At 26.0% G+C, this 24,343-nt stretch overlaps 8 protein-coding genes across 14 annotated transcripts; 4 read left to right on the top strand and 4 right to left on the bottom strand.

Annotated features, from left to right (window-relative positions):
- Positions 1-110: 110 nt before the first annotated feature.
- Positions 111-5,278, top strand: LOC124422483 (glutamate receptor U1). The gene is made up of 12 exons (XM_046958972.1): positions 111-1,569; positions 1,721-1,865; positions 2,001-2,183; positions 2,735-2,889; positions 2,960-3,050; positions 3,147-3,213; positions 3,359-3,599; positions 3,684-3,867; positions 3,944-4,031; positions 4,165-4,317; positions 4,405-4,488; positions 4,575-5,278. Exons 1-12 carry the CDS (start codon positions 1,401-1,403, stop codon positions 4,878-4,880), a joined length of 1,866 nt encoding a protein of 621 aa, XP_046814928.1. The 5' UTR covers positions 111-1,400; the 3' UTR covers positions 4,881-5,278.
- LOC124422484 lies at positions 5,091-7,091 on the bottom strand. The gene is made up of 3 exons (XM_046958973.1): positions 6,630-7,091; positions 6,460-6,516; positions 5,091-6,380 (listed from the first exon to the last, which is right to left on the bottom strand). Exons 1-3 carry the CDS (start codon positions 6,969-6,971, stop codon positions 5,514-5,516), a joined length of 1,266 nt encoding a protein of 421 aa, XP_046814929.1. The 5' UTR covers positions 6,972-7,091; the 3' UTR covers positions 5,091-5,513.
- A 174-nt stretch (positions 7,092-7,265) lies between these two features.
- On the bottom strand, positions 7,266-8,435 carry LOC124422485. Its single transcript, XM_046958974.1, has 2 exons — positions 8,186-8,435; positions 7,266-8,095 (listed from the first exon to the last, which is right to left on the bottom strand). The coding sequence occupies exons 1-2, from the start codon at positions 8,198-8,200 to the stop codon at positions 7,355-7,357; spliced, it is 756 nt and encodes a 251-aa protein (XP_046814930.1). The 5' UTR covers positions 8,201-8,435; the 3' UTR covers positions 7,266-7,354.
- A 348-nt stretch (positions 8,436-8,783) lies between these two features.
- On the top strand, positions 8,784-10,703 carry LOC124422486 (alpha-endosulfine). Of its 2 annotated transcripts, none has more exons than XM_046958975.1 (3): positions 8,784-9,145; positions 9,438-9,557; positions 9,734-10,703. In XM_046958975.1, exons 1-3 carry the CDS (start codon positions 9,110-9,112, stop codon positions 9,902-9,904), a joined length of 327 nt encoding a protein of 108 aa, XP_046814931.1. In that variant the 5' UTR covers positions 8,784-9,109; the 3' UTR covers positions 9,905-10,703. The 2 variants fall into 2 exon arrangements, with proteins under 2 accessions (XP_046814931.1, XP_046814932.1); XM_046958976.1 differs by lacking the exon at positions 8,784-9,145 and adding an exon at positions 9,170-9,310.
- Positions 10,704-11,186: 483 nt separating this feature from the next.
- Positions 11,187-21,415, bottom strand: LOC124422482 (long-chain-fatty-acid--CoA ligase ACSBG2). 6 transcript variants are annotated; one of them, XM_046958966.1, is made up of 14 exons: positions 21,164-21,415; positions 15,118-15,181; positions 14,967-15,034; positions 14,735-14,789; positions 14,464-14,668; positions 14,234-14,368; positions 13,975-14,170; positions 13,787-13,888; positions 13,562-13,708; positions 13,014-13,489; positions 12,715-12,929; positions 12,482-12,633; positions 12,215-12,340; positions 11,187-12,129 (listed from the first exon to the last, which is right to left on the bottom strand). In XM_046958966.1, exons 3-14 carry the CDS (start codon positions 15,027-15,029, stop codon positions 11,935-11,937), a joined length of 2,067 nt encoding a protein of 688 aa, XP_046814922.1. In that variant the 5' UTR covers positions 15,030-15,034; positions 15,118-15,181; positions 21,164-21,415; the 3' UTR covers positions 11,187-11,934. The 6 variants fall into 6 exon arrangements, with proteins under 6 accessions (XP_046814922.1, XP_046814924.1, XP_046814923.1 ...); XM_046958968.1 differs by lacking the exon at positions 21,164-21,415 and adding an exon at positions 16,487-16,533; XM_046958967.1 differs by lacking the exon at positions 21,164-21,415 and adding an exon at positions 15,692-15,814.
- A 501-nt stretch (positions 21,416-21,916) lies between these two features.
- Positions 21,917-22,332, top strand: LOC124422437. Its single transcript, XM_046958852.1, has one exon. The coding sequence runs from the start codon at positions 22,080-22,082 to the stop codon at positions 22,311-22,313; it is 234 nt and encodes a 77-aa protein (XP_046814808.1). The 5' UTR covers positions 21,917-22,079; the 3' UTR covers positions 22,314-22,332.
- Positions 22,333-22,437: 105 nt separating this feature from the next.
- Positions 22,438-23,428, top strand: LOC124422435 (protein TIPIN homolog). Its single transcript, XM_046958850.1, has one exon. It carries the CDS (start codon positions 22,459-22,461, stop codon positions 23,287-23,289), a length of 831 nt encoding a protein of 276 aa, XP_046814806.1. The 5' UTR covers positions 22,438-22,458; the 3' UTR covers positions 23,290-23,428.
- Positions 23,429-23,438: 10 nt separating this feature from the next.
- LOC124422436 (U6 snRNA-associated Sm-like protein LSm6) lies at positions 23,439-24,186 on the bottom strand. Its single transcript, XM_046958851.1, has 3 exons — positions 24,030-24,186; positions 23,838-23,928; positions 23,439-23,749 (listed from the first exon to the last, which is right to left on the bottom strand). The coding sequence occupies exons 2-3, from the start codon at positions 23,926-23,928 to the stop codon at positions 23,601-23,603; spliced, it is 240 nt and encodes a 79-aa protein (XP_046814807.1). The 5' UTR covers positions 24,030-24,186; the 3' UTR covers positions 23,439-23,600.
- Between the last annotated feature and the right edge of the window lie 157 nt (positions 24,187-24,343).

The following is a 24,343-nucleotide window of genomic DNA, read 5'->3' as shown; positions in this document are numbered from 1 at the left end:
ATATATATATAAAATATGTAAAAAAAATATATATATTAATATATTTATTATTATTTATTTACTAATTACTATAGTAATTATTACATTTATTATTAGAGGTATCGGAATAATTAGAATTATAAGAATAAGAAAAAAAAAAAAAAAAAGAAGAAAGACTATAATTGTATATACTTAAATATTCAGAAAGAAAAAAGAGAAAGGAAGAAAAAAGAAACAGGAAAAAACTAATTCTCTTGAAAAGTATTTTTCAAATCACACGTTAGAATCGAATGAATATTTAATCAAATTATTACTCTTCTTTCACATTTATAGTCTCATAATAGTGTCTAGTATCTAATGTCTAGTGTCTAGTGTCTAGTGTCTAGTATCTAGATCGATATTCTAATAGTTTTTTTTTTAATTGCAGAAAACAATTCCCTAGAGCGAGAGAGAGAGAGAGAGAGAGAGAGAGAGAGAGTTGTGGAAAGTGCATACTATGTCATTTAAAAGCTTATTTTATCATAAATCACCTCTTTAGACAGGAAGTAGATCACATCATGTACTTTTTATCGACCTGACGCTCTTCATCCTTACATTTTAATTTTCCCATCCCTTAATATCATTACCATCAACAACACCACCACCACCATACTACCATATAAAAATTGCGAAGGGAAAAATTATTATTAGAAATAGATGAAAAAATATTTGCTCAAGAGAAAAGTCGTTTGGCGAATTTTAACGCTTCAACACAAACAAACTTCTGACAGTTTCGACGGTCGTCCCAAGCGATGAATTTTTTAAATGACACCAATTAAGTTCGAAAGATAGGATATCGTGAAGAGTAATTACACGCCATTGTATATGTATATACACGACTAATAGTACATGTATTAAAGGATATTCAGATGGTTTACTTCTATTCGTGTTTATTTCGTGGTTTTTTTTTGTGTTAAAATTGTTATTTATCTATTGTAAAAAAAGAAAAAAAAACAAAAGATTCAAAATATTATATCATGCGTATAATAAATGGAAACAATCTACCAATAAATACTTTCCGTATACGAACACATTGCAATGCCCTAATTATGATCTCTCTCTCTCTCTCTCTTTTTATTTGTGTCTTTTTCCCTTCCTTTCTGTTTTTCCTTCTTCCTTTTTCTTTACACTCATCTACGTATATAAACATATATGTAGGTATATACATTTGTATATCGAGTATATAAGAACAGTCGATGGTCGATTCTCATCGAGTACACTCGTGTGCTGATGGTGATGGTGGTGGTGGTGATGATAATAGATCTATCTATGGCGGTTTGTGGATCTATCACCCAATTTTAAAAAAGCATTTTCATTAAAGTTCTTCAATGACAAAACGTTCTTAATCTTTAACCAATCGTTCCTTCAAATTATGTACAATCATGAGAATATATTTGTTTCTTTATATTATATTGAAGGATCTTCGAGTGTCAAGAACCAGTGACATTATATATAAATTCATTGAAACGTCATGGATAACGAAGATGGATTTTAATTTGGCATTAAATGCCACTTTCAAGAATTCCTTATGTTGTAATATTTATTTACATGGTCGGTTATGTCATAAAAAATATTTTTAATACTTTTTTTTATGATTTGATAAAAATTTGTTTCCTTATTTTTTTGTTCTCTTCGCTCCCATTTTAATTGTCTTCTTCTTCTTTCTTTTTTTTTTTTTTTTCTTTTTCTTTACTTTTCACAGATACCACTCTGGAGATATCGCACCTGTTTAAAAAATTCATTGATAATTATCCTTACGAGTATTCATTGAACTCAAATATTTATGATTGTAAAGGATATTTTTTGTTGGGCTCGACGGAGGAAGAAATTTTGAATGATTTGAAGAAGTAACCAGAATATATATATACATATATATATCTCCCTTTTTTCAATCGATTCAAAACATCAACATTTACATTCCTTCTATTTTTTCGTAATTCTTTTTTATTCATTTTTTTTTTCTTTTTTTTTTTATTTTTTAGAGTTCCAACTTATATATCCAGCATAGAAATTCTCATCATTGTGAACGATTATTTGAAAATTAATTCGAGTATTTTTAACGTGAAGATTTATGGAAATGCCAACGCTAACGTAATAAGCAAATCAGGAATATGGAGTTTGTCGGAAAATTATTTATTGCCAAGAATTTTTCATAGGATCGACAAGTAAATATATATATATATAAATATTTTTTTATTTAATTGTAATAAACAATTAATACATTGGCGACTAGTAAAACGTGTTTTTCGTGTATTATTCGAGCAAGTGATTATGAAAATAACACTAACAATAAATCTAATCATATATTTTTTCTTTTCAAGATATTTTGACATATAAACTTAAATAATTTTTTTATAAGGAAACAAACGCAAAAAAAAAAGGTAAGTATATTTATCCTTGAAAAAAATAAATTCTTTTATTTTTCTGTAATTGAAAAGATTTTAAGAATAGAAATATCGTGTGATGTCTTTTAATATTTCAAATGACATGGAACCACTTTCATAATTACAGGCTCATCTTTTGATTCTTATCCAAATAGCGATATTATTTTTCGTTTTGTTTTGTTTTCGAATAATATCAACCTTGTTCATGAAGATATTTTTATTTTGTTTTTTGAATAGAAAGAAACAATTGAGTAAAAGTTTAGCAAGGCTTATTTAACGGGTTCGCCAATGTGTTAATAATAAGCATAGCAATAAAATTTGAATTTCTGTAGCTACGAAAAAATGAAACGCGATGATGTAAAGGTGAACTTTTATGGGAGACAATTAAGAGCGTCAACATTTTATCGGCCACCCGTGTCTTATTTAAATCGTACAACCGTAAAAATTATTGATGACGTTGAAGAAGAAATATTTGACGCTGACAACGGTATAATAAAACAGATATCTTTCATATCTTTTAAAATTCACTTAAAAATTAATTCATTGAAATTTTATAGAACTCGAGAGGGATGGTATCGAGGTGAAGCTATTCTTACTGATGGCAGAAAAATTGAATTTCACTTGGATCATTAAAAAATCGAAAGATGGGTATTGGACAATTCGAATAATCTATTTCGTTTAATTAGAAGCGTTAATTTTCTTATTTTTTTTTTTCTTTTTTCATAATCATTCTTTTAAAAACAGATACGGAAAGAGATACAACGAGACTGTATGGAAAGGTGGATTCATAAAACTCTTGTATGACAATAAGGTATATTAACGAACTGAAACGCTGTAAAATTGTAAAAGAAAAAAAAAAGAAAAAAAAAACAGAAAAAAAAGGAAAAAAAAAAGAAAAAAAAAGGGAGGCGGAAAAGATGGGAGATATTTTCTTTTAATATCTTTCACTCTCGTAGATCGATATTGCGTTTGCCGGTATATGGTTAAACAGGAATCATTATGATTTCGTCAATTTAACGGATCCTTGGTATCAAGTACATATACATTTTTTAGTACCACGTCCAAAACCGATAACCAGTTTCTGGGCTTTAACTAGACCTTTCTCGGTAACTACATGGATCCTTCTTGTCCTAGCAATATTCTTACAAAGCATTTGCATATTTACTCACGCTCAATTCAATCCACGGTATCCGAAACGTAAGTGATTTATCGTTAAAGTTCCTTTTTAACATGTCTCTCTATTCGCTTATCAATATCTTTAATCAATTATCTTTGAAAAAGGCTTTCGAAATTTTTTAATAACTTTCATTGAATTGACCGGTCGTTTATTGGGTTCTTGGGCACCAAAAAATATGATTAGCGTCAAACTACAATTATATCTTTGGCAAACAATGGGATTGATACTCGTCACTGCTTATAGCAGTAGTCTCGCAGCTAAATTAACTAACTCCGAGTATGAAAATAGGTATGAATTATATTGAAAATAATTAATTATTAAATTATTTCAAATTGATAATATTATGTGAAATTTCTTTTTATAGGATCGACACGATAAAACAATTTCTCGAAGCTAAATTAATCTGGGGAAGAAAAATTATTCCAAGTTTCACAGATTTCATCGACTACGAAGTACGTTAAGAAGAATGGATATATACGTATATACGTACACACACATACACACATGCGCGCGTATTACTTTAATTCTTAAAAAATCTAAAGACACAAAAAATTTATGAAACAGAAGGATGAATGTTTTGTTTAGGATCCTTATTCATCTCAGTTGCCGAATACATATAAACTCATTAAAACTGAGGAAATCCATGAAAATATTGTTAAAGGCAATATCGCTATAATTGGAAATTTCGTTGGGTCTGTTTTCTTCCCCGATGATGAAATTTATAATATGGATCTTAAAGTAAGGCATTAACGTTTAACGAAACTCAATGATCTTTAATGAGGCGATCTATAAATTGGGTCTTTTTTTTTTTTTTGGTTTAAAAAGAATTATCGGATGATGAAAGAAATGATTGGAAAATTTTATGCATCTTTTGTTGCTCAACCTTGGCTCGTCTCACCAATAAACGGGGTACTTCGAACGAAATTATTTATTTATATAATTTCGTAATTACAATACATTATTTCAATTCTGAAAATTAATTTATCGTGTTTCAGATGATGTTACGATTAAGGGAATCCGGGATCATTACTTTTCATTTGCAGGATGTTTTACGACGACGTGCTGGTTTTAATCTTCGGGAAGTTCTCGTAGAATACGATGGAAAGGATGGAAGATTGAGAGTACTCACTTTAATACCTTTAGGAGCTGCTTTTTTTTTGCTTTTACTTGGATTATCGATATCTACTCTCGTATTTTATTTAGAACTTAAGTATAAGAATGATTCCAAATCGATTCGCGAGATTTTACGTGACATCGATCAAAAACGGAGATCTTACTCGACAACGACTAGCAAAAAATAATTATAGTCTGATGGTATCTGATGTATTAAATATAAAACAATTACTATTACATTATCTTTAATAATAATTGAGCCGATAAGTGTGAATTAATTCATCAAATATATCAAAATAATATATTTTTCATTTTGAGATATTTTGACATTTGGATTTGAATTATTTAAAAATTATTTATTTATCTATACCGACAAATAAAGAAAGTAAGTATAATTATTCTTAAGAAACATAATTCTTTTATATAATTTTAAAATATTAAAAATAACGCGCGCGCGCGCGTGTGTATGTTTGTGTGTGACAAAATATGTTATTTAATATCTCAAACTTGAACCATTTTCATAAACATCGGCTCAATGGATGTAACTTTATGTAACTATATTACAAATATAGTTTCACAGAACGAATTCTGTAGAATTAACATCATTAATTATTTTGAAGAAAAAAATATATCACATCCATTGAAAATTGTTTCGATCGAATTCTATAATTAAATACTAGTCTAGAAAAATACCACTACCTGTTATAACATTACAATATTATTTTTTATCGTTATATATTATAATAACCTTTTTATGAAGGATGATTTTATCAGAAATAGATTCGCACTCGTGATAAATAATTTGATATTTTCACCTGTTTTTAAAAACCATACTTCGATTGTGTTTGTTTCCTTGTCATTCTGTTAAGAGACCATTGATTCTTCAATTCAAGTTCCATAGCTTTAGCTTGATGCGCTAAGTATGTAATTTGATGCTTCTTTTTTGATTGAAAATTAATTCCACTACTTTGCATAGACACAGGCCTCTGTACAGGTTCTTCCGTTAATGCCTTCACTAACCATTCCCTTTCATCGGGTTTAATATCATCGCCACTTATTTCAATTATGTTTGCTTCTTCCACTTCCTTACATTTTCTCTTTATACCTCTCTTACCGCACAAATATTCTATAGCTTTTTCATCAAATGCTACATTACCTTCGGCATCTACGTTATATTCTTGTTCAGGAATGGGTAATTTTGGTCCAATTTCTGCTTTATTTTTTATTAATATTTCTTCTTTCGGTAAATTTATAACATTACTTATTAATGTCAAATTCGAATTTTGAATATACTTTTCCGTATTATTGCAATGTACAATATTATTTTCATTTGTATTATCTTTTGCTTTAGATTCATTCAAAAATGTTGACGTCGATACAAAATCATTACTTTCTGTATTCTTTAAATCCAACGTTATAGAATCTGTATCTGTGATAGATTTTACTGTATTCAAAGCAAAGAAATCCATGCCAGATCCGTGATAATTATTTTTATTTGCATCGCTTTCTTCTTCATCTTCAGAATTTGATTCGTAATTTGATTCTTTCAACTTATCGCTAGGTAATATAATATTTTTTGTAGTCGATACGTTTTGTGACTTAACGACAACATTTGGTATTAAAGGTTTAATACTTTTTTGTTCCAGTATCTTAGGAGGTGGTAAGATAGAGAAAAGTCCTGATCCTTTCTATGAATGTCAAAAGAAAGATATTTAAAAAATAAATAATATTATAAATAATATTCTAAAAAAATTTTAATTGTCTTACTTCTATTGGTGCAATCCTATTTGGTTTTTTCTTATCCTCTTCATCTAAATCTTTGAACTGAAATCAACAAGTGTTAAATGAATGGAAATGAATAATTGATATCGTTTATTTTTTTACATACAATTTCACGAACAATATTATATTTATAACTATTGAATCATTGTACATACTTCACATAAGGATCGAATCATTATTTTAACTGGCTTTTTAGTTGGCCTTTTCTCTTGTTCTAATTCCTTCTTCATTGGAATATCACCCTCCTCCTTCAAATCCATTTTCTCTGCGTTCACATTTATTGGTTTTGGCAATGTACTCCAATTAAATTTTGATAATGATTCATTATTTACAATTATTTTTACATCTGTGTTATTTTTTGAAGAAGGTACACATAAATCCTTCTTCAAAGATTTGGTTAGAATCGTGATTTTATTTTTATCATCACTACATTCACCGGAATTAACTTCTTCATCTTCAGAATTATCATCGCTACTACCGTACGCTATAAGACTCATTGTTTAAAATAAAAATTAGCATATACAAAGACAAGATATTAAACGATTTAATAAATACGAGGTTGTAAACTGTAATTCACGTAGTTCAGTGGAACTCAACTATGAACAGGTATATTATATGTGAACATCTATGATCAAAATCCGTAGTGATCGAAGCGCCATCTACTAATTAATTTCAAAAATTCTCTTAAAGGTATAAATATAAATTAGAATGCACACGTACTTTGTTTTTATTTATTTTTATATATTTTCATTGATCAAATCTAAAACTATCAATATAAAAATAATAGACGATTACAAATTATATATTTATAACTTTACGACAAAATAGATATATATATATATACATATAATATTATAAATCACACATATGATATATATTGTTAAAATTTTTTATTATATAGTAAAAATGTATTCTCAAGTTGATCATAGTCTCTTTGTTTCTTTTCAAGAATTACTTTAGCTTGCAATATATTTGGTGGTAGATCATGATATTTGTCTAAAAATTTATCTACTTTGACCTTTTCTTCTAGCATCTCTAGATATTGTTTATATTTTTCTGATATCAAATGTGATTGTAAATCTGTGACTTTTAAGCTCTCTAATTCGCTTTCTAACTTGTCGAAGGCCTGACAATATTCTTGTAATTTCATTCTCATGACATCTTGAGAACAGGAATCATCTATATCTTTCTCTGCTTTGTGTACAAAGCCATTGACTGAATTTATTGATTTTTGCATCTGATGAACTTTTTTTTTAAGAGATTCGAGTTTCATATTTACAAGGTTTAATTCCATATTTATTTCTCTTAAAGAAAGATTGTATTCCATATCAGTTATATTTTTTCTTCGTTTAGCAATATTCAATGTTGTTTCGTCAAAAGAGGACAATTCTTCTGATTTCATGATCAAAGAAACTTTATCTAATTCTTCAATCAATTTTTTATTTGTAATTTGTGAATCTAATCGTAATTTATAGAATTCCATTAGATCTTTTTCACATGATAGATTTTCTTTCTTACATTCCTCTAATCCTTTTCGCAATGCATCCAGTACATTATTCTCTGCCCGCAATCTATCATATTCTGTTTTCACATTAATATAATCATTCTTAACTGATGATACCTGTCATAAAATTTAAAATGTAAAACAGTACACGAATTTCATTTAAAAAATAAAAAAAAATTTGGAAAATAATTTTAAGATTAATTTTACCTTTTTAAAATCCATATCGTTTTCAAAGAATCGTCAAATTATATATATTTTTTTCTGATATGATTCAATATAAAACCTAAAATATCACAAATTTTTCATACAAATTGATTTTGAAGATAATACAAATGAATTATATACAATTATTGAAAATACGTTAATTATAAATGTTTTGTAACAAATATAAACAGTTTTTTTTTATTGATCTCCAAAGAAAGAAGAATGTTATTGAATAATACGATTCAAGTAGCAACTCTGATTGGATATTAACAAATCTATAGGGTAGGCTAAAGGTTCCTAGTTGAACTAAAAGTTTTAACATGGTTTATAGATCAATTACATTTTTCATGATTTTTTAAGCTAATTTTGTTTTCAAATTATAAAGAAATTCTTATGTTCGTAAAAACGAACAGATCTAAGAATCAAATCAATAAAAAAAAAAAGAACATTTGATTTGTAAAATCACATAGGAACTTTTGACCTATCTAAAAACTTTAAGCTCACTCTGTATATCCATTCCAACATGGCGGATCTTTAAGAATAGCGTCTATAACCGGAATTAACCAATCACACACAAATCGAAACGCTTTAATGTTATATTTTACGTATATCATGAAAAGTATCCTTAAGATTGATTTTTGGTAACGGTCAGACATATGACTCTTCATATGACGAAATTACTGTTTTTCAAGCACTTCTCGTTGACAGTTAATTGTTTTCGGATAGAAAACCCATCAGTAAAGTGAACAATTATATATATATATATCAATAATTTTTTATAGGATTTTAAATAAGAAATCACGCTGTCATTGTTTACAACCACAACAGTTTTGTTTTTCATATGTTCTTAATAGCTAGAGCATAGAAAGTGACTAGTGTATCTTGAAAATATTAAGTTTAACGTGGAGTATAATAAAGTCGCCAACAATGAGCGACGATCAGACAAACGAACCAACTGCCGAGGTAAGAATTATTTAACACATTGAAAATCACCGGTTAATTTTACCGCCATCTTATAGTAATCGTCTCTTATCTTTAGTGTTATTACATTTTTTTATGTTTGGCTAATATATATTTACTATAACAAACTCGCAATATAAAATGGAAAACTACATTTTTTTTAACGATGTCAGTATTCGAGTTAGATTTATATATATATATATATACATATAAATCTAACTCTTGTTAACCACTTAACTTTATTTAGCTTTTAGAAATATTTTATAGAAATATCTGGAATATTGCGTTGTTTTAGTTGTCATCAAATGATATTGAAAAATTAGAGGAAGCTAAACTAAAAGCTAAATTTCCAAATGCGATTGGACGTCCGATTAGTGGTCATTCGGCATTTTTACAAAAAAGATTAGCCAAAGGTGTAAGTAAATATAGAATATTGTATAATATAATGCGTAATGTTATATCAATAATAAATATTACATAAAGATGTTTTTATTTGATTCAGATTGTAGTAAATTTTTTTTTTTATATCTGTTAATATCGGTACAAGTAAAAACGAAAATATAAATACAAATACAATATTCATAATTGCAGCAAAAATATTTTGATTCTGGAGATTATCAAATGGCAAAACAAAAATCGGCAGCTAAGCCAAAACCTGCTGGCATTTTACCAACAGGTGATGCTATTCCTACACCAGAATCTGTGCCACAGCGTAAAACTTCTATTATTCAACAAAAATTTAATACATCATCAACATCTTAAAACTATCCACACATTCGCTATATTTAATAGTAATAGTTGTTAAACAAGCCATTGTCCAAATGTGGTACGAGTATACAAATTTGAAACATAAATTAATTAAGTATAGCCATACTTCTTTAGAGAGAACTCTTATTCTTTATATTCAATTTTCTTAGTAACACATTATTGTATTATTCAATAGTTTAACCATTTATCATAATTATTGCGAAAAATTATTCTAAAAATGTCTAAAAAATTTTTTTTAATGTTTTAATACAATAAGTAGTATAAGAGCCATACATGCAATAATTTTATCGGGCTTATAATTATATGGTTAGAAAATATTTGATCCAATCAAAAGTCTATATGTTTTAAAAATTATGATTTTTATGTTTATTATTTAACAACAAATTTAAATTACAGTAAATTGTTTATTTTATTATTGAAAATATTCTTTTGTTATATCAGTAAAAAATTAAACTTTATAATTTTTAATTTCCATATTATATTTTATAAAATAAGAGAATACAGATAAAGAACTGCGAAGATACGTGCATATTAAAGGTAGTAATGTACGAACGATTAATAGCGAATGAAATAAATCCAATGCTCTATACGCAATAGAGATTCAGGGTAAAAGATTATATAAATAATACAGATCTGCATTTTTAAAGTTGCTGTGATGCACTCAGTAAGAGTATTTTCTTATAAGAATTCAGGTTGTCCTAAAAATCTGTGTGCAAAATAAGATGATCTTAAATGAAGCTACTCTGCTTTGATTATTGTAAACTATATTAGTAATATATTGCAATTAAAATAACGAATTGTGTTTTTTACTACCCATATTAAAAAATATCATTGTAATCTCATTAAAGATTTAAGATTATAAATGATTCTATTTTAATAAGCAGGCTGTGAAAATATAATTATATTAAGAACTAAATATTTATTTTCTTGGGAAACAACATATTAAGAATAATAAAACTTATTTATAAAGAAATCACTTTATTACCATATAAATATATATATATAATATATATATATATATGTATATATGTATATATATATATATACACATACACATATATATCCACAACTTCTTTCATTATAAAGAAATTATTGAATAAAACATTTAGCTATATTAATAATTAATATTATCGCTGAAATATTATAAGACATCAATATATTTTGATTTGTATCCATTATATGCAAATAATTTTTTATATTTTACATCACATATCAGTTCCCATTGTTTTTTGGTATACAATTTATTTTTGATCATATCAAATATCACGAGATTGTATTAATTTTCATATTTTATCTATAATATATACGTTATAAAATAACACTTTTTATACTACCAATACAGTTTCACTAGTTTAGACAAAAAATCTTACAAACGTATGCAAATATTGTGTGAATTCATTAATGGCGAGAAAAGGCACTTTTAATAGGACCATTATTTTATCCTTATTTCACATAATCATAAATGAAATAATTTGATAATAAAAAAATCTGATATTAATTTACGTTAAAAAATAGTTTCGTGTATATGTAATAGGTATTTTTTCTTTTTTCTTTTCTTTTTGTTTCCCCGTGAATATAATTGTTCCCAATAAACTACTAGAATTATAAGATTTTTCAATAATTACTAGCAATAAATATAACAATTTCATGGATAATTAAAAATCTACTCAAAAATATCATTTTTCAGAATAAAAAAAATATCAGATCTTTCGATAATTGCTTTGTGTTTTATATATATATAAAAAGAAAAGAAATTTTAAACTTTTAGATTGCTGCGAAAGTAAAACGTATTTTTGTTCATTGTATATGAAAGATAACTCTATAAGTACTTTAATATATACACATATATATATATATATATATATATATATATATATATATATCAATTCCATAATATTGCAGATATTCAACATATTGAACCATCCAACCGATGTAGTCTAATCTTTTAATCCCAATAAAAATATCTAATACGCTGAAGTATGTATTATACGTAATTAGACTGTAAATGTACCTTCAATTATTTTTCATTGATACATATCTTCAATCAGATTGGCATACTTATTACAAACAACATTTCTTTTCAATTTTAATGTTGGTCCTAATTCTCCCGTTGAAATTGAAAAATCATGCGGTAAAATCCGAAATTTTTGTACTTTCTGTGCATTACTGATTGCTTTTGTATTAGCTCTTTTAATAGCTTCTTCTATTTCCTTATGCACCTAAAAACAAATAATCTTCAATTAATATAAAAATATATCAAATTATGAAGATAATAATTTTTTCAAATATATTAGTGAACATTACAAGTGGATCTTTTGAATTCACGATATCGCTAATCGTTTTTGAATTACTTCCTATAGATTTTAACCATGTTAGTGTACTTGGAGTTAACGTATCTAATGGATCACCAGTATCTTCTTTTATTTCAGCCTAAAAAAAAAATATGTTTTTGAAAATAATAATAATAATAATAATAATAATAATAATAATAATAATAATAATAATAATAATAATAATAATAGAGATAACTATTATATAAAAAAGTTTTTTAACATATTAATCATTATTCACCTTTAATGTAATTAAAACTGTCAAGTATTTTCTTTTATCCCCAATTAGCAAAGCATTACTAAGAACAGGTAATTCGGACAAGATTAATTCTTCTATGTGGAGAGGTGATATATTTTCTCCACCTGCCGTAATGATCAGTTCTTTTATTCTGCCTAAACAAGAGCAATAGTGATGAAAATATAATTAAAATAATACCATAAGATATAATAAAAAGTAGAAATAATAATAATTACCCGTAATGTATAACAAGCCATTAGAATCTATTCTACCAAGATCACCACTGTGCAACCATCCCTCTTCAGTTTTGGCTTCTTTTGTTTTTTCTGGTTCATTCAAATATCCCATAAAAATATGTCGACCATACATACAAATTTCACCTTCACCAGTTTCATTAGGATTGTCTAATCTCGTACGAAAACCAGGCAGAACAGAACCAACGCTGCTTAATCTAAATAGAAAAAAAATGTATTTTTTATGTAGACCATGTAAACCAATTTATTCGTGGGTTTTTTTTTCTTTTTTTTTTTTTTACCTGTAATTATTCCTTAAAGTTATACTATGTGCTCCGCTACATTCGGACATACCAAATGCTTCCATTATAGGAATATCTAGACTCAAAAAGTATTTTTTAATTTCTACGCTTAAAGGTGCTGCTGCAGTGACAAATATTTTACATCTGTTTAAACCTAAAGTTGTTTTTACTTTATCGAAGACAAGCCATTTAGCTATAATGTAACCCCAATGTCTGTAATCTGTACCATTCATTCTGTTCATGTTATAAATGAGACCTTGAGATTTTGCCCAATTTGCTATCCAAGTTTTTACACGTCCATTATTACGTGCTACTAATTGCATTTTCTCATAAATTTTTTCCCATACTCTTGGTACACCTAAGAAAGCAGTAGGCTTTGCTGCTACTAAGGTGTTTATCAAACTTCCTTTAAGAGCATTCTTATCTGCGAAATATACTGTAGCTGCTACAGACATAGTTAGAAATATGTCAACTATCTATAAATCAATATCCAAATTAATCGATTTATTTGGTAATTATAATTTAATTACATAAAAGTTATATCTCACCTGTGCTGCAACATGAGACAGTGGTAAGTAACTGACCCAAACTTCACTTATATCTAAAAAATCAACATATTTCCTAATGGCTCTTGAGTCATGTACAAGATTATCATGACTTAACATAACAGCTTTTGGATTACCAACTGTGCCAGACTAAAAAGTACAAATATTCGTTAATAAAATAGGATGGTGTTTTTGTTAATCAAATCTTAAATATATCATCTTACTTACAGTATATACTAATGTACAACATTCGTTAGCACCAATGGTTTTTAAAACTGCTTCTAATTTATCATCAGATTCTTTTTTACCAATTTCTAATAATTCATCCCACTGAAAATAATATGTATTATAAAAAATGTATAGTAATCTTTGATTGGAATAATTTAATATATATTATATTGTTACATATTCCTTACACTTAATACATCTTTCTCCTTAGGTATTCCTTCATATTGAATAATAGCCTTTAAATGGACTAAATTTTTTTTAATTGTTAATATTTTTTCTAATTGCTTAGAATCTTCAACTACTATTATATTTGCTTTACTGTGTTGTGCATTATATTGACACGCTTCTGCAGAATTTGTCGTGTAAATTCCAGCAGCCAATCCTCTGAAACAATTATGCATGTTATGACATTTCAATAATATTATACAACAATTCCTATATTCTTACCCAGCATATATAGCAGCGATATCAGTTATGAACCATTGTGGACTATTAAACCCTAGAATACAGACGCTATGATATCTTTCCAAACCTAGTTTTAAAAATGCTTTGGCTACAGTTTTTACTTCAGTCTCATATTGCCTATAAATAATTTTTTAATAATAAATAAAGTACATAAAACACATGCATATAAAACATTCAAGCTTTTGATTCGTAATATCTTTAAAAACACTAACTTATAAGTGTATGTTGTATTTGTACCATCTAATCCTGGTCGTGATACCAAAGCTATTTGATCCGGAAACTTTTTAGCAATTCCTGATAAAAGACCAGGTATAGAAGTAGGTAATGTTGCATTAATACCTTCACCCATTTGTATTCTAATTCGACCATTAGCTTCTGTTGTTATATTTACATCTGACGTTAACACTTGATCCGGGCCTAATTGTAATTAAGAAAAAAGAATTGGCTTATTGTGATTAAATTTTACAAATAATATATATTTACCATCGAGGCCTGTTTTACTAGCTACCGCATATCGAGTACAAGATCCATTAAGTACCTATGATATAAAAAAAATAAAAAATTCGTTCGTAATATTACAAATATGTTATTACATAAATTCAATATGTTATTACATGCATTATAAATAATATTGTAAATGATGTAATAGATAAAATTATAATATGAAAAGATGCATATAGATAAACTAAAATGAATAAGTTTTAATAAATATTACCTTTTCATTCTTAGTATAGCCATTGAGAATATTGTTCGATGAAACAGGCTGCACAGCAGTCATATTTTCTGCAATAGAATTAAAAAGAAAAATAAGTAATAATCAATCAAATTTATTTATAAAGAATGTCAGCATTTAATCATTAGTGTACCACTGTATTCCACTGTTTAATGGTGATGCAACGAATCTCTCAATAATCGTATTTATCCACTTATCTGAGAATAACAGGAAAAGAAAAACAAATTATAAAACAAAGAAAAATTATACAAAAAAAAAATCATTAATCACAGGTTCGTTATCAATACGATAACTATCTATTAGATAAAATTATATTTAAATATCCTGAGATATATCTATGTTTCTTTCAACTTGTTATGATTTATCGACTTTATCTCCTTTTCAATCTATGTCACGAAGAAAACTTAACGTAACAAAAATTAATGTAATAATGTAACGATTTAATGTTTTAATATACTGATTATTCGAGACTAATTTTTCAAGTGGAACAAATAAAAATGTAGTTATTAAAATAATTTAAGCGTGTAGAAAACGCGCACGATCATTAAGAATTATACGAAAGACGATGTGTATATATGAAATGATAAGAATAAATTTGTTCTTCTCTATTGATATACGTAACGTATCAGCCGATGTACGGGCAAAGTACACTGGTGGAACATTAGTTCTATTTGTTTAATTTATGACGTATTATATGTGAATCATACAATATAATAATTCAGTTTTTATAAAAATCGTGATCACCGACGAACGGAATAAATTTAATAATGACATGTGGCGCACAAGATAATCCGCCTTTTAAATTTCTTATCCCCACCACTTTTAATTTTTTCTTCTCCCACTCTACATCTGACGACACCTTTCTCTATTAATATCTAGCAATAAACAAAATGTTTTTTTAATCATATTTAATACGTAAATGATGATGACGATGATGATGATGATGATGGTAAAAAATTCTTATTAATTATCATATCTAAAGAATATCGTTAATCTCAAGAGAAACATCTCCAATGCAAAATCAAAATAAATATATATATATACAGGCATACATACATACACACATACACTTGTCGATATTTAACTTATATTTGTAAAAAGAACGTCTAATTTGTAAAAAGAAAATCTAACAATCGATTGATTAACATAATTATGATTAATTTAAAGAGAATTTATTTTAAACAATAGCTGGGTATTGTAAATCACATTGATTGATCTGTTAGATCAAAAATATATCTAAGTTTACTAATGATAAAAGCAAATTATACAATCTTTCTTGACAAAAAATTAATCAATATGATCAATTAATACTATAATAGATAAAAATTATTTGTTTTTTAAATATCTCATCTCCGAATGTGAATATTGACATGAATAATTTTCTTGTTTGCTTCAGAAAAATAAAAAACCCAATTAAAAAATAAATAATTATCTCTCTCATTAGAAAATTAAAATGCCATTAATCATAAAATTTAAATAAAATTTTCAAACGTATTTTATACCTTTACAGAGTAGAATAACCATGATTTTTGTCGTTTACGCCCACGAGTCGCTTGTTAAATTCCAACGAGAACTGTTGAACTCATAGAAATCAATAACAAAACATCAGACCACCTTTGGGCGCTAAATTCAAATATACTTCGTGCATTCTATTCTCTAATGAATTTGAGTTGAAAATGTTTTTAGACTAAAAGGAAAAAAAAAAAGAAAAGAAAAAAGAAAATAATGAAAGCCAACTGCATCAATAAAATAGCATGTTAGTAATAACTTATATAATCTGTCATTGTATAGTATGAAATATTTTTTTTCGCATCATTGAAAAAGGTTAAAGTATTATGTAAACATTTAAAAGTTGTAACTAAATAATTATTTTCACATTAGATGACATTAAAAAAAAAAAAATGGGGAAAAGAAACAAAGAAAATGAGAGACTATTATATAATCCAAAAATGACCAAGTAATAATTTATAACGTTCAAAGTTTATAATGTGCATACGTTCACACGTGTTTTCTTACATTCTTGTAGTAAACAACTTCCTTGCTATAAGTCACTTGATATTCACTCTTATAATAACAACCTGCTTCCTTATTATTTAAATCGATTAAAAATATTTTATTTAAAAAAATGATTAAAAAAAAGAAATCCCGTAGTCGATAAATTACGAAAATATCAATAAGGATGAAGGAAGAGAATCTTTTTTTTACTTTAACACTTTAAACGTAAGAAATAATACATAAATCTTTAGAATCAAAAAATTTTTATCGCTACGATTTTTGACTGTATCGTAATCATAATCGCAATCGAATAAATATAACAAGAAATCAATATTCGATTTTAATCAATGGTTTTCCTTTTTTACGGCTAACGTACTAAATAATCCGTGATCTCATGTTAATGCATGTGCGAAAGCCTTTACAGTATTAGTCAAGTAAATCTGTGAGCCGATAATTGCTCATAGTTAGTTTCTATAGATAATCCAAGTGAAAAAGAAACAATAAAACAAAACGACCAAGTTTAGAGCTTAATGATAAACAAAATATCTTTCAAAAAGACCGTATACAAAAATCGTATTAAATATATTGAACAATAATAATTGTCGTTTGTTTCAAATTAACATTTACATTTAACATAAATTAATATTTTTATAATAAAATATTGAATGTTCATTTTAAGCAAAACATTTTGAGATATCATTATATATATATATATATATAATTTAATAATAAAAAAGAAAAAGAAAATAATGAAATAATGATAATACGAGTCAAAATTTAACCCTTTTAATGCAAAGATAATAACTATATTTGGTCATTATCGCATATATTCGCTATAATTTATCAGCGTCTTTAATAAATTTATAATTTAATTGATTTATAATTTTGATTAGATTAGTTCCATACAATTTTATTAAAAAAAATTATATTATAAAATGATATTTGTCATATATATATATATGACTATAATGATATAGTATCAAATATTACGTTTTATCTGGAATAAAGTATCCTTTTAGCACTGAGAATAGCTTACGTGCGTTTTTAATTGCTCAATTTTTACGACATAATCAAATTATGCCTGTTTGAATGAGGATAAAATTAATTCGATGAATTTCTTAAAAGAATAATTCTACTTTCACCATCTGTTTTCTTGTTATTCCTATAATTCAGCGACAACCACAATGAAAGTTTATGCTATTTATAAATGTATGGAATATATTATTGTGTCTGTACATTGGAAAAACATTAAAGAGAAAGTTAAAGTAATTTAACTTACTCGATTTCAATCGATTTCAATCGAATAAATAATCTATGACACGAAACGTTGATCTCTTCTCTAATTTGTGTCTCTCGTTTAATATTTTTTAATAAATTAATTTAATAAATATTAAATTTTTTTTTTTTTAATCAAACACATTCGTATGTATGTATTTAAATATAATAAACTTTTTCTTGATTTCTTTCTTTCTTTCTTTATAAAAGTAATTTTACCGAACGATACATGGCATATTTTTATTTTTTTTTTTTTTTATTACCATAAATTCAATGACTTATTATCATTTAATTTCGTGACATTATAATGCGAAATCTATAAATTTTAATGTACTGTTATCAAAAACATTATGGAATACTGTTAGAAAAATTACTTGACGAGGAAATATTGTTCTATTCGAATGGGAAATTCCACGATAAAATTATAAAAATAAAAAAAAATTCGTAGAACGAATGATATTAAATAAAACATCATTTTATTAATATATAATTAGTAAAATGTCTTTTTTTCCTTTCCCTTCCCCTTCCCGCTGCTTGATAATTTATTTTTCGTTCAATAAATTTTTTTCATCAAGATATTCTCCAACGTACCTTTTTGTTTTTTGTTTCCCTTCGATATTTGTATAAAACAATCATCTCAATATTCTTTTCTCTCTTTCTTCTTTTTTTGTTTTATATCGTGTTAAAAATAAAGCGAATATAAATTTAACGATCCAGATCTAATCGTGCGTAATATATATATATTTAAATTTATCATTCGTTACGATAGTATTAATTATTCATATAAAAGCGTCACTATCGTATGATACAAAAAAAGTTAAAATAAAATTAAAACATTATACGTACATGATTAAACAATTTATAAGTAAATGACGTTATTTGACAAGGCATTTATAAATACATTTATATACTTTTTTTAGATATATCTTTCCCTTTTTTTTGCTTCTTCTTCTCTTTTTCTTTTTAGTAAAAAATATAAATGAATTCATTATAATAAATATAAATTAAACTTGTTAATATGATATATTTTATAAAAAACTAAATAAAATAAAATAAAATAAAATAAGTGAATAAAAGAAAGAAGAAATAATTTTAGGTTAGAATTACTATAGAAATACGAGAACGTTAAATCAACAAAATGATAAGAAATATTGAAAGAAATATGTGTTTGATCTCAAACTAGAGATAAGAAGGTTACGTTTTCATTGAACTCGTAATATAGTCATGCATATATCTATACAAGTATATATTATATACACATGTTGTATGCGTATGCGTATACGTATATTTTGCTATGTCATAAAGTTAATTATTCATGAAATATATAAAGAAAATTTTTAACGAATATTTGCATACAAATATTTTCTTATCACCAAAAAAAAAAAAAGAAAGAAAGAACTAAAAAAGGAGTAGATCATTTTATAAATATATTATTAAATACATACATATGGATTATTTGCACGAATGAATTAAAATAAAAGAAATACATCGATTGATAAATTCGTTTCTTAGCAATATAAAATAAATAAACTTGCCCTTCGTACTTGTGAAAGTACAAAGAACAATCGATAAGAAATTGATCATTTCTATATAAATATCAAACTTATTACATTATACTTATAAATTATTTATGATATTGATATTAGTGTGACCGTTTCATTGAGATTTAATATTATAAAAATATAAGTAAATCAATATGTATAATAAATGACTAATCACTCTTATGTTAATACATATTTTAGTGTTATTAATTAATATTAAACTGTATAGATTTGATGAATGAATCCGTGCATCGAAACAAATATATTCTGTACAAAAAAAAAAAAATAATTTATTATGTAGACTAAACAACTTTATTTTTGTTTTTCTTTTCTTTTTCTTTTTTCTTTTTTTTCTACATACGTTGAAAAATATACAGATAAAAAAGAAAATTTAATAAACACATTCATTCCAATTAACAAAAAGTACAAATATAAAACTAGAATAACATACGGGAATTTGCATTTCCATTTTTTTTTTTATTTTCTTTTTTTTTCTCTCTTTTTTTTATATATTTATTTATAAGATTTCGTGTATAGATTTTTATTTATAAAAGTTATCGATAACAGATTTTTGAAATCGGTATTTCATTGATATTCTTTGAATCGACGATCGAAAAAAATCGACAAAGGAAAAAAAAACTAAAAAGAAATTAGAAATATTAACGTAAAGAATTTAATCGCCTATATAAATATTTATATATGCATATTTGTATATGTATATATATTTATGTATGCATATATGTTACATTGTTTCATATTGAAACAATTAAAAGAGAGAGAGAGAGAGAGAGAGAATAGGAACAAAAGAAAAAAAAAGAAAAAAAAATTAAAATACAGATGTCATTTAACGACATGATATTTATATACATGCACGTATTAAAAATAAAATAAACAAATTTAGATGAAATTGATCGTATAAAACTTAACCTAACATCGATCGACAATGTTAAGAGACATCTTAAGAAATTAATAAACTAATAAATCCGTTTAGAAAATTTGTTGAAATAATCGAAATTATATGTACTTTTTTTAAAAACGATCAAAACAATAATTTGAATATTCAAATATATTTTATTCGTTGAAGGGGAACCAACCTGTTTATCCTCTTTAGTTATTCCGAAGATTCCAAAAAAGCGTAGAAAATAGTACCAAAAGATTAATATCTTTCCCCCCCCCCCCCCCGAAGAAACTTATATGTTTACAGGATTGAAAATATTCTAATAATAATATACAAAATATAAATCTGACATTCACACCACAAATGCTCCGCATAAATAAATAATGATATCATAGAGAAGACCACGTAGTTAAAAAACCAAATATGATTTGAATATTCAAATATATTTTATTCGTTGAAGACGGACCAACCTGCTTATCCTCTTTAGTTATTCCAAAGATCCCGCAAAATCGCACGAGTAGTAACAAAAATTTTATTTTTTTTTTTCCTCGAGGAAGCTCGTTATATGTTTTATAGAATTAAAACAGATTCTAATAATAATATGCAAAATATAAATCTGATAATCACGTCACAAATGCCACGTACAAATAAATAATGATATTATAGAGAATACCACGTGATTAAGAATCAAATACGTGTACTTCCTAGCATCCAGAATGTTACCAATGACGAACTTCTCTTTGCTTTTATATCCATTCTGTATATATATATATATATATATATATATATATATATATATATATATATATATATATATATATATATATATGTATATACATGCATGGTAGGAAATCAATTTCGAGACATAACTCATTTGATTTAATTCTATGTCATTAAAGATCCATTTTATTTTCGAATTGTTGAAATTTCTGGAAGAAATTAAATCGTAGATAAATTTTAACCAAGAAGAAATTTTAATAAAAAATCTTTCAATTACGATATGAAAAAGTTATATCTATATCAAAATGTTACCATAAAAATTATTCTTAACGATAAATATATGTCTCTAATCTCTTTTAAAGGTATAAAATATATTATATGTATTATTTTTTATTTCTTTCCGTTAAGAGATATTTTTCATAATGTTTAACAAATGTAGATATTGGGACATATAAAAATATTATTTTTAAGATAATCCGTTTCATCGTTCGTATTCAGAAAACGTTCACAGAAAAATCATTGGCGCATGTGCAAACGTGAATTGCAATAATCAAAGAGAAATATTCTTGTTGCATATCTTTTTTGATCTAACATATTTTGATATTTTTCATTCAATTATATACATTTTGTGATATATCAGAGTGATATATCAAAGTCGAAATAAAAATGCCGGGTACGCCAATAGAACCAAATGGAGATACATTGCAGAAATTGCAAACCGAGCGTCCCTCGAATGGAAATTATCAACAAGTAGTAAGAGAAATTACGCAAACGGATCATCTCAACAAAAGATTGTTAGTGTCTTTGTTAAAAAGAATGAATAAATCTAACGGAGAGTTCGATAGTTTTATGGAAAAAGAAACATCTACTTCTGAAGATAACGATGATAGCGATTTTTAGGTTAAGATTTTTCAAAAGACAGACATAGCTAATCCAGTTCTCTGAATAGTTTTGATGTTTACAAACATATAACACAATATTACGTGTATTTAACTACTTTATTCCATTATCTTTATATACTTTTTACTCATAAAGATTTGTCAATATGACTGCATTGTCGAATTTTTCTGACCACGAGGATGAAATATTGGCAGAGTATGAAAAAGAAGATGCGAACGAAGATTGTGAAAATTTAAACGATATTGATGAAGAAGAACAAAAAGAGAATGTCCCAAAAAATCCTTCGAAGTCAGAAAAGCATGTCACACGTAATCCTATGCCTAAACTTAATACAGAACGTTTGAAGGGTCCCAAAGGTATACATACCATTGAGAAACATTTTGAAGGATTTAAATTTCATGGAAAAGGACATGAAAAAAAGGATTTGGACCGTGTTATGAAAAGATTAGAACATTGGGCGCATAGATTGTTCCCAAAATTAGATTTTGATGACTTTTTAGAAAAAACAGAGAAGCTTGGTTCTAAAAAAGACCTGTCAGTATTTGTAACAAAATATAGAAATGATATGATATCATTTGATGATGGTGAAATTTCACAGAATAATGTAAGTGATGATGAACCTATAGAAAGTAATTCTACTGTTGATGCATTTGATTTACTGATTGCCGAACAAATTGAAAAACAAAAGGAAGCGTCGGTACAACCCAATCTTAACAAAAATGATATATCCATAAATGATCGTGCCAATATGTTATTTGTAAATGCATTTGAACAATGTTCTACTCAAACTGATAAAGTCATAGAAACAAGCAGCTCGCAAACTAATACTTCAGAATTAAGTGATGAAATAAAGGAAAGAATTGAAAGAAATAGACAGATGGCTATTGAACGAAGACTCGCTAGATTAAAAGCTATGAAAGAAAACGAGAAGAAAAAGGAAATAGGAGAGGATACTGAAATGGAAATATCAAAATAAAGAAATTCAAACAATCCATAATATTATAAACTTTGAGATTGATAAAACTATAGATTCATATACTATCGTTAAAAATATAAAAAAAATTGAAAAAACTCGTATTACGAAATATATATATATACATGTTTTATACGAATAATTAATTAACATTTATGATATCCCTTAAGAATTTATTCGTTAACTTTATTACATAAAAGAAACTAATATCATGTATTCATGTTATCACTTATCTAATGCTAACATAAAAAAAGATTTCATTTGTGTTCATTATAAAAAAGTATAATTATGAAATAAATTGCTTTATTTCATAGCTATGTTCTACGTTTTTGTGTACTGATATATAATACATTATTACCACGTATAAAAGCATCACCATATTTATCTTTTAATTGTCCATTAACATATTCCTCTGTTTGTTCTAATGCTATATTCATATAGCCATCTAGACAAGCTAATACACCTATGAACATTTACAATGATTAGTACATTAAAATTTTGGTTATAAAATTTCAAAATACAATAATTAAATAAAAAAAACAGATATATACCTCTGTAATCAACGCCACTATTTAATTTAACAACTACAGGTCTGCCATGAATTTGTTGAATAAATTGCGATAAAGCTTCTTTGCGACTCATCTGCAATTAATATTGATAAATTATTATACTGTGGAAGAATCAAAATTATTTTATCTTTTCATTTATTCTCTAGCTTATATATTTAAAAAATATGTACTCACGACTATTCTAATATAGCATTAAACTTTTTATTTGATTTTTATGAAGTAAATATAATGTTCGAACATTAAAAGATTTAGATTGACCACATAGACTTTCCGTAAGAATAACCGTAAACGTACCGTAGGAATCCATGCACACAATATTCCGTAACGTAGCGTTGCTATGACAACGTTACTACACCCGTTTGACTTCGTTTACTGTTATATAAGTTATAGGAGTGAATTATCTTAAATATTTAAAAAATACTTTTAAATTTTTAAAGTAAATTTATCAATTGTTATGGAATAAATAAATTTTACATTATATTATCTTT

The sequence above is a fragment of the Vespa crabro genome, chromosome 3, assembly GCF_910589235.1.
Source record: "Vespa crabro chromosome 3, iyVesCrab1.2, whole genome shotgun sequence".
Lineage (NCBI taxonomy): Eukaryota > Metazoa > Arthropoda > Insecta > Hymenoptera > Vespidae > Vespa > Vespa crabro.
Note: the sequence above shows the minus strand (reverse complement) of the source record. Positions and strands in the feature narration are given on the sequence as shown.

Bases quoted from the DNA above. Each gene is read 5' to 3' on its own strand.
- LOC124422483 (XM_046958972.1), top strand. From the start codon at position 1,401: ATGAGAATATATTTGTTTCTTTATATTATATTGAAGGATCTTCGAGTG. The intron at 3,051-3,146 runs GTATTGGACAAT...TTTTAAAAACAG, and splicing joins ATTAAAAAATCGAAAGATGG to ATACGGAAAGAGATACAACG. The intron at 3,214-3,358 runs GTATATTAACGA...TCACTCTCGTAG, and splicing joins AACTCTTGTATGACAATAAG to ATCGATATTGCGTTTGCCGG.
- LOC124422484 (XM_046958973.1), bottom strand. From the start codon at position 6,971: ATGAGTCTTATAGCGTACGGTAGTAGCGATGATAATTCTGAAGATGAA. The intron at 6,517-6,629 runs GTATGTACAATG...TGTTGATTTCAG, and splicing joins TGATTCGATCCTTATGTGAA to TTCAAAGATTTAGATGAAGA. The intron at 6,381-6,459 runs GTAAGACAATTA...TGACATTCATAG, and splicing joins ATAGGATTGCACCAATAGAA to AAAGGATCAGGACTTTTCTC.
- LOC124422486 (XM_046958975.1), top strand. From the start codon at position 9,110: ATGAGCGACGATCAGACAAACGAACCAACTGCCGAG. The intron at 9,146-9,437 runs GTAAGAATTATT...GCGTTGTTTTAG, and splicing joins CAAACGAACCAACTGCCGAG to TTGTCATCAAATGATATTGA. The intron at 9,558-9,733 runs GTAAGTAAATAT...TCATAATTGCAG, and splicing joins AAAAAAGATTAGCCAAAGGT to CAAAAATATTTTGATTCTGG.
- LOC124422482 (XM_046958965.1), bottom strand. From the start codon at position 16,508: ATGGTTATTCTACTCTGTAAAG. The intron at 14,669-14,734 runs GTAAATATATAT...AATTACAATTAG, and splicing joins TAGTAAAACAGGCCTCGATG to GCCCGGATCAAGTGTTAACG. The intron at 12,930-13,013 runs GTAAAAAAAAAA...TTTTCTATTTAG, and splicing joins ACTTTAAGGAATAATTACAG to ATTAAGCAGCGTTGGTTCTG.
- LOC124422437 (XM_046958852.1), top strand. From the start codon at position 22,080: ATGCCGGGTACGCCAATAGAACCAAATGGAGATACATTGCAGAAATTG.
- LOC124422435 (XM_046958850.1), top strand. From the start codon at position 22,459: ATGACTGCATTGTCGAATTTTTCTGACCACGAGGATGAAATATTGGCA.
- LOC124422436 (XM_046958851.1), bottom strand. From the start codon at position 23,928: ATGAGTCGCAAAGAAGCTTTATCGCAATTTATTCAACAAATTCATGGC. The intron at 23,750-23,837 runs GTATATATCTGT...AAATGTTCATAG, and splicing joins TAGTGGCGTTGATTACAGAG to GTGTATTAGCTTGTCTAGAT.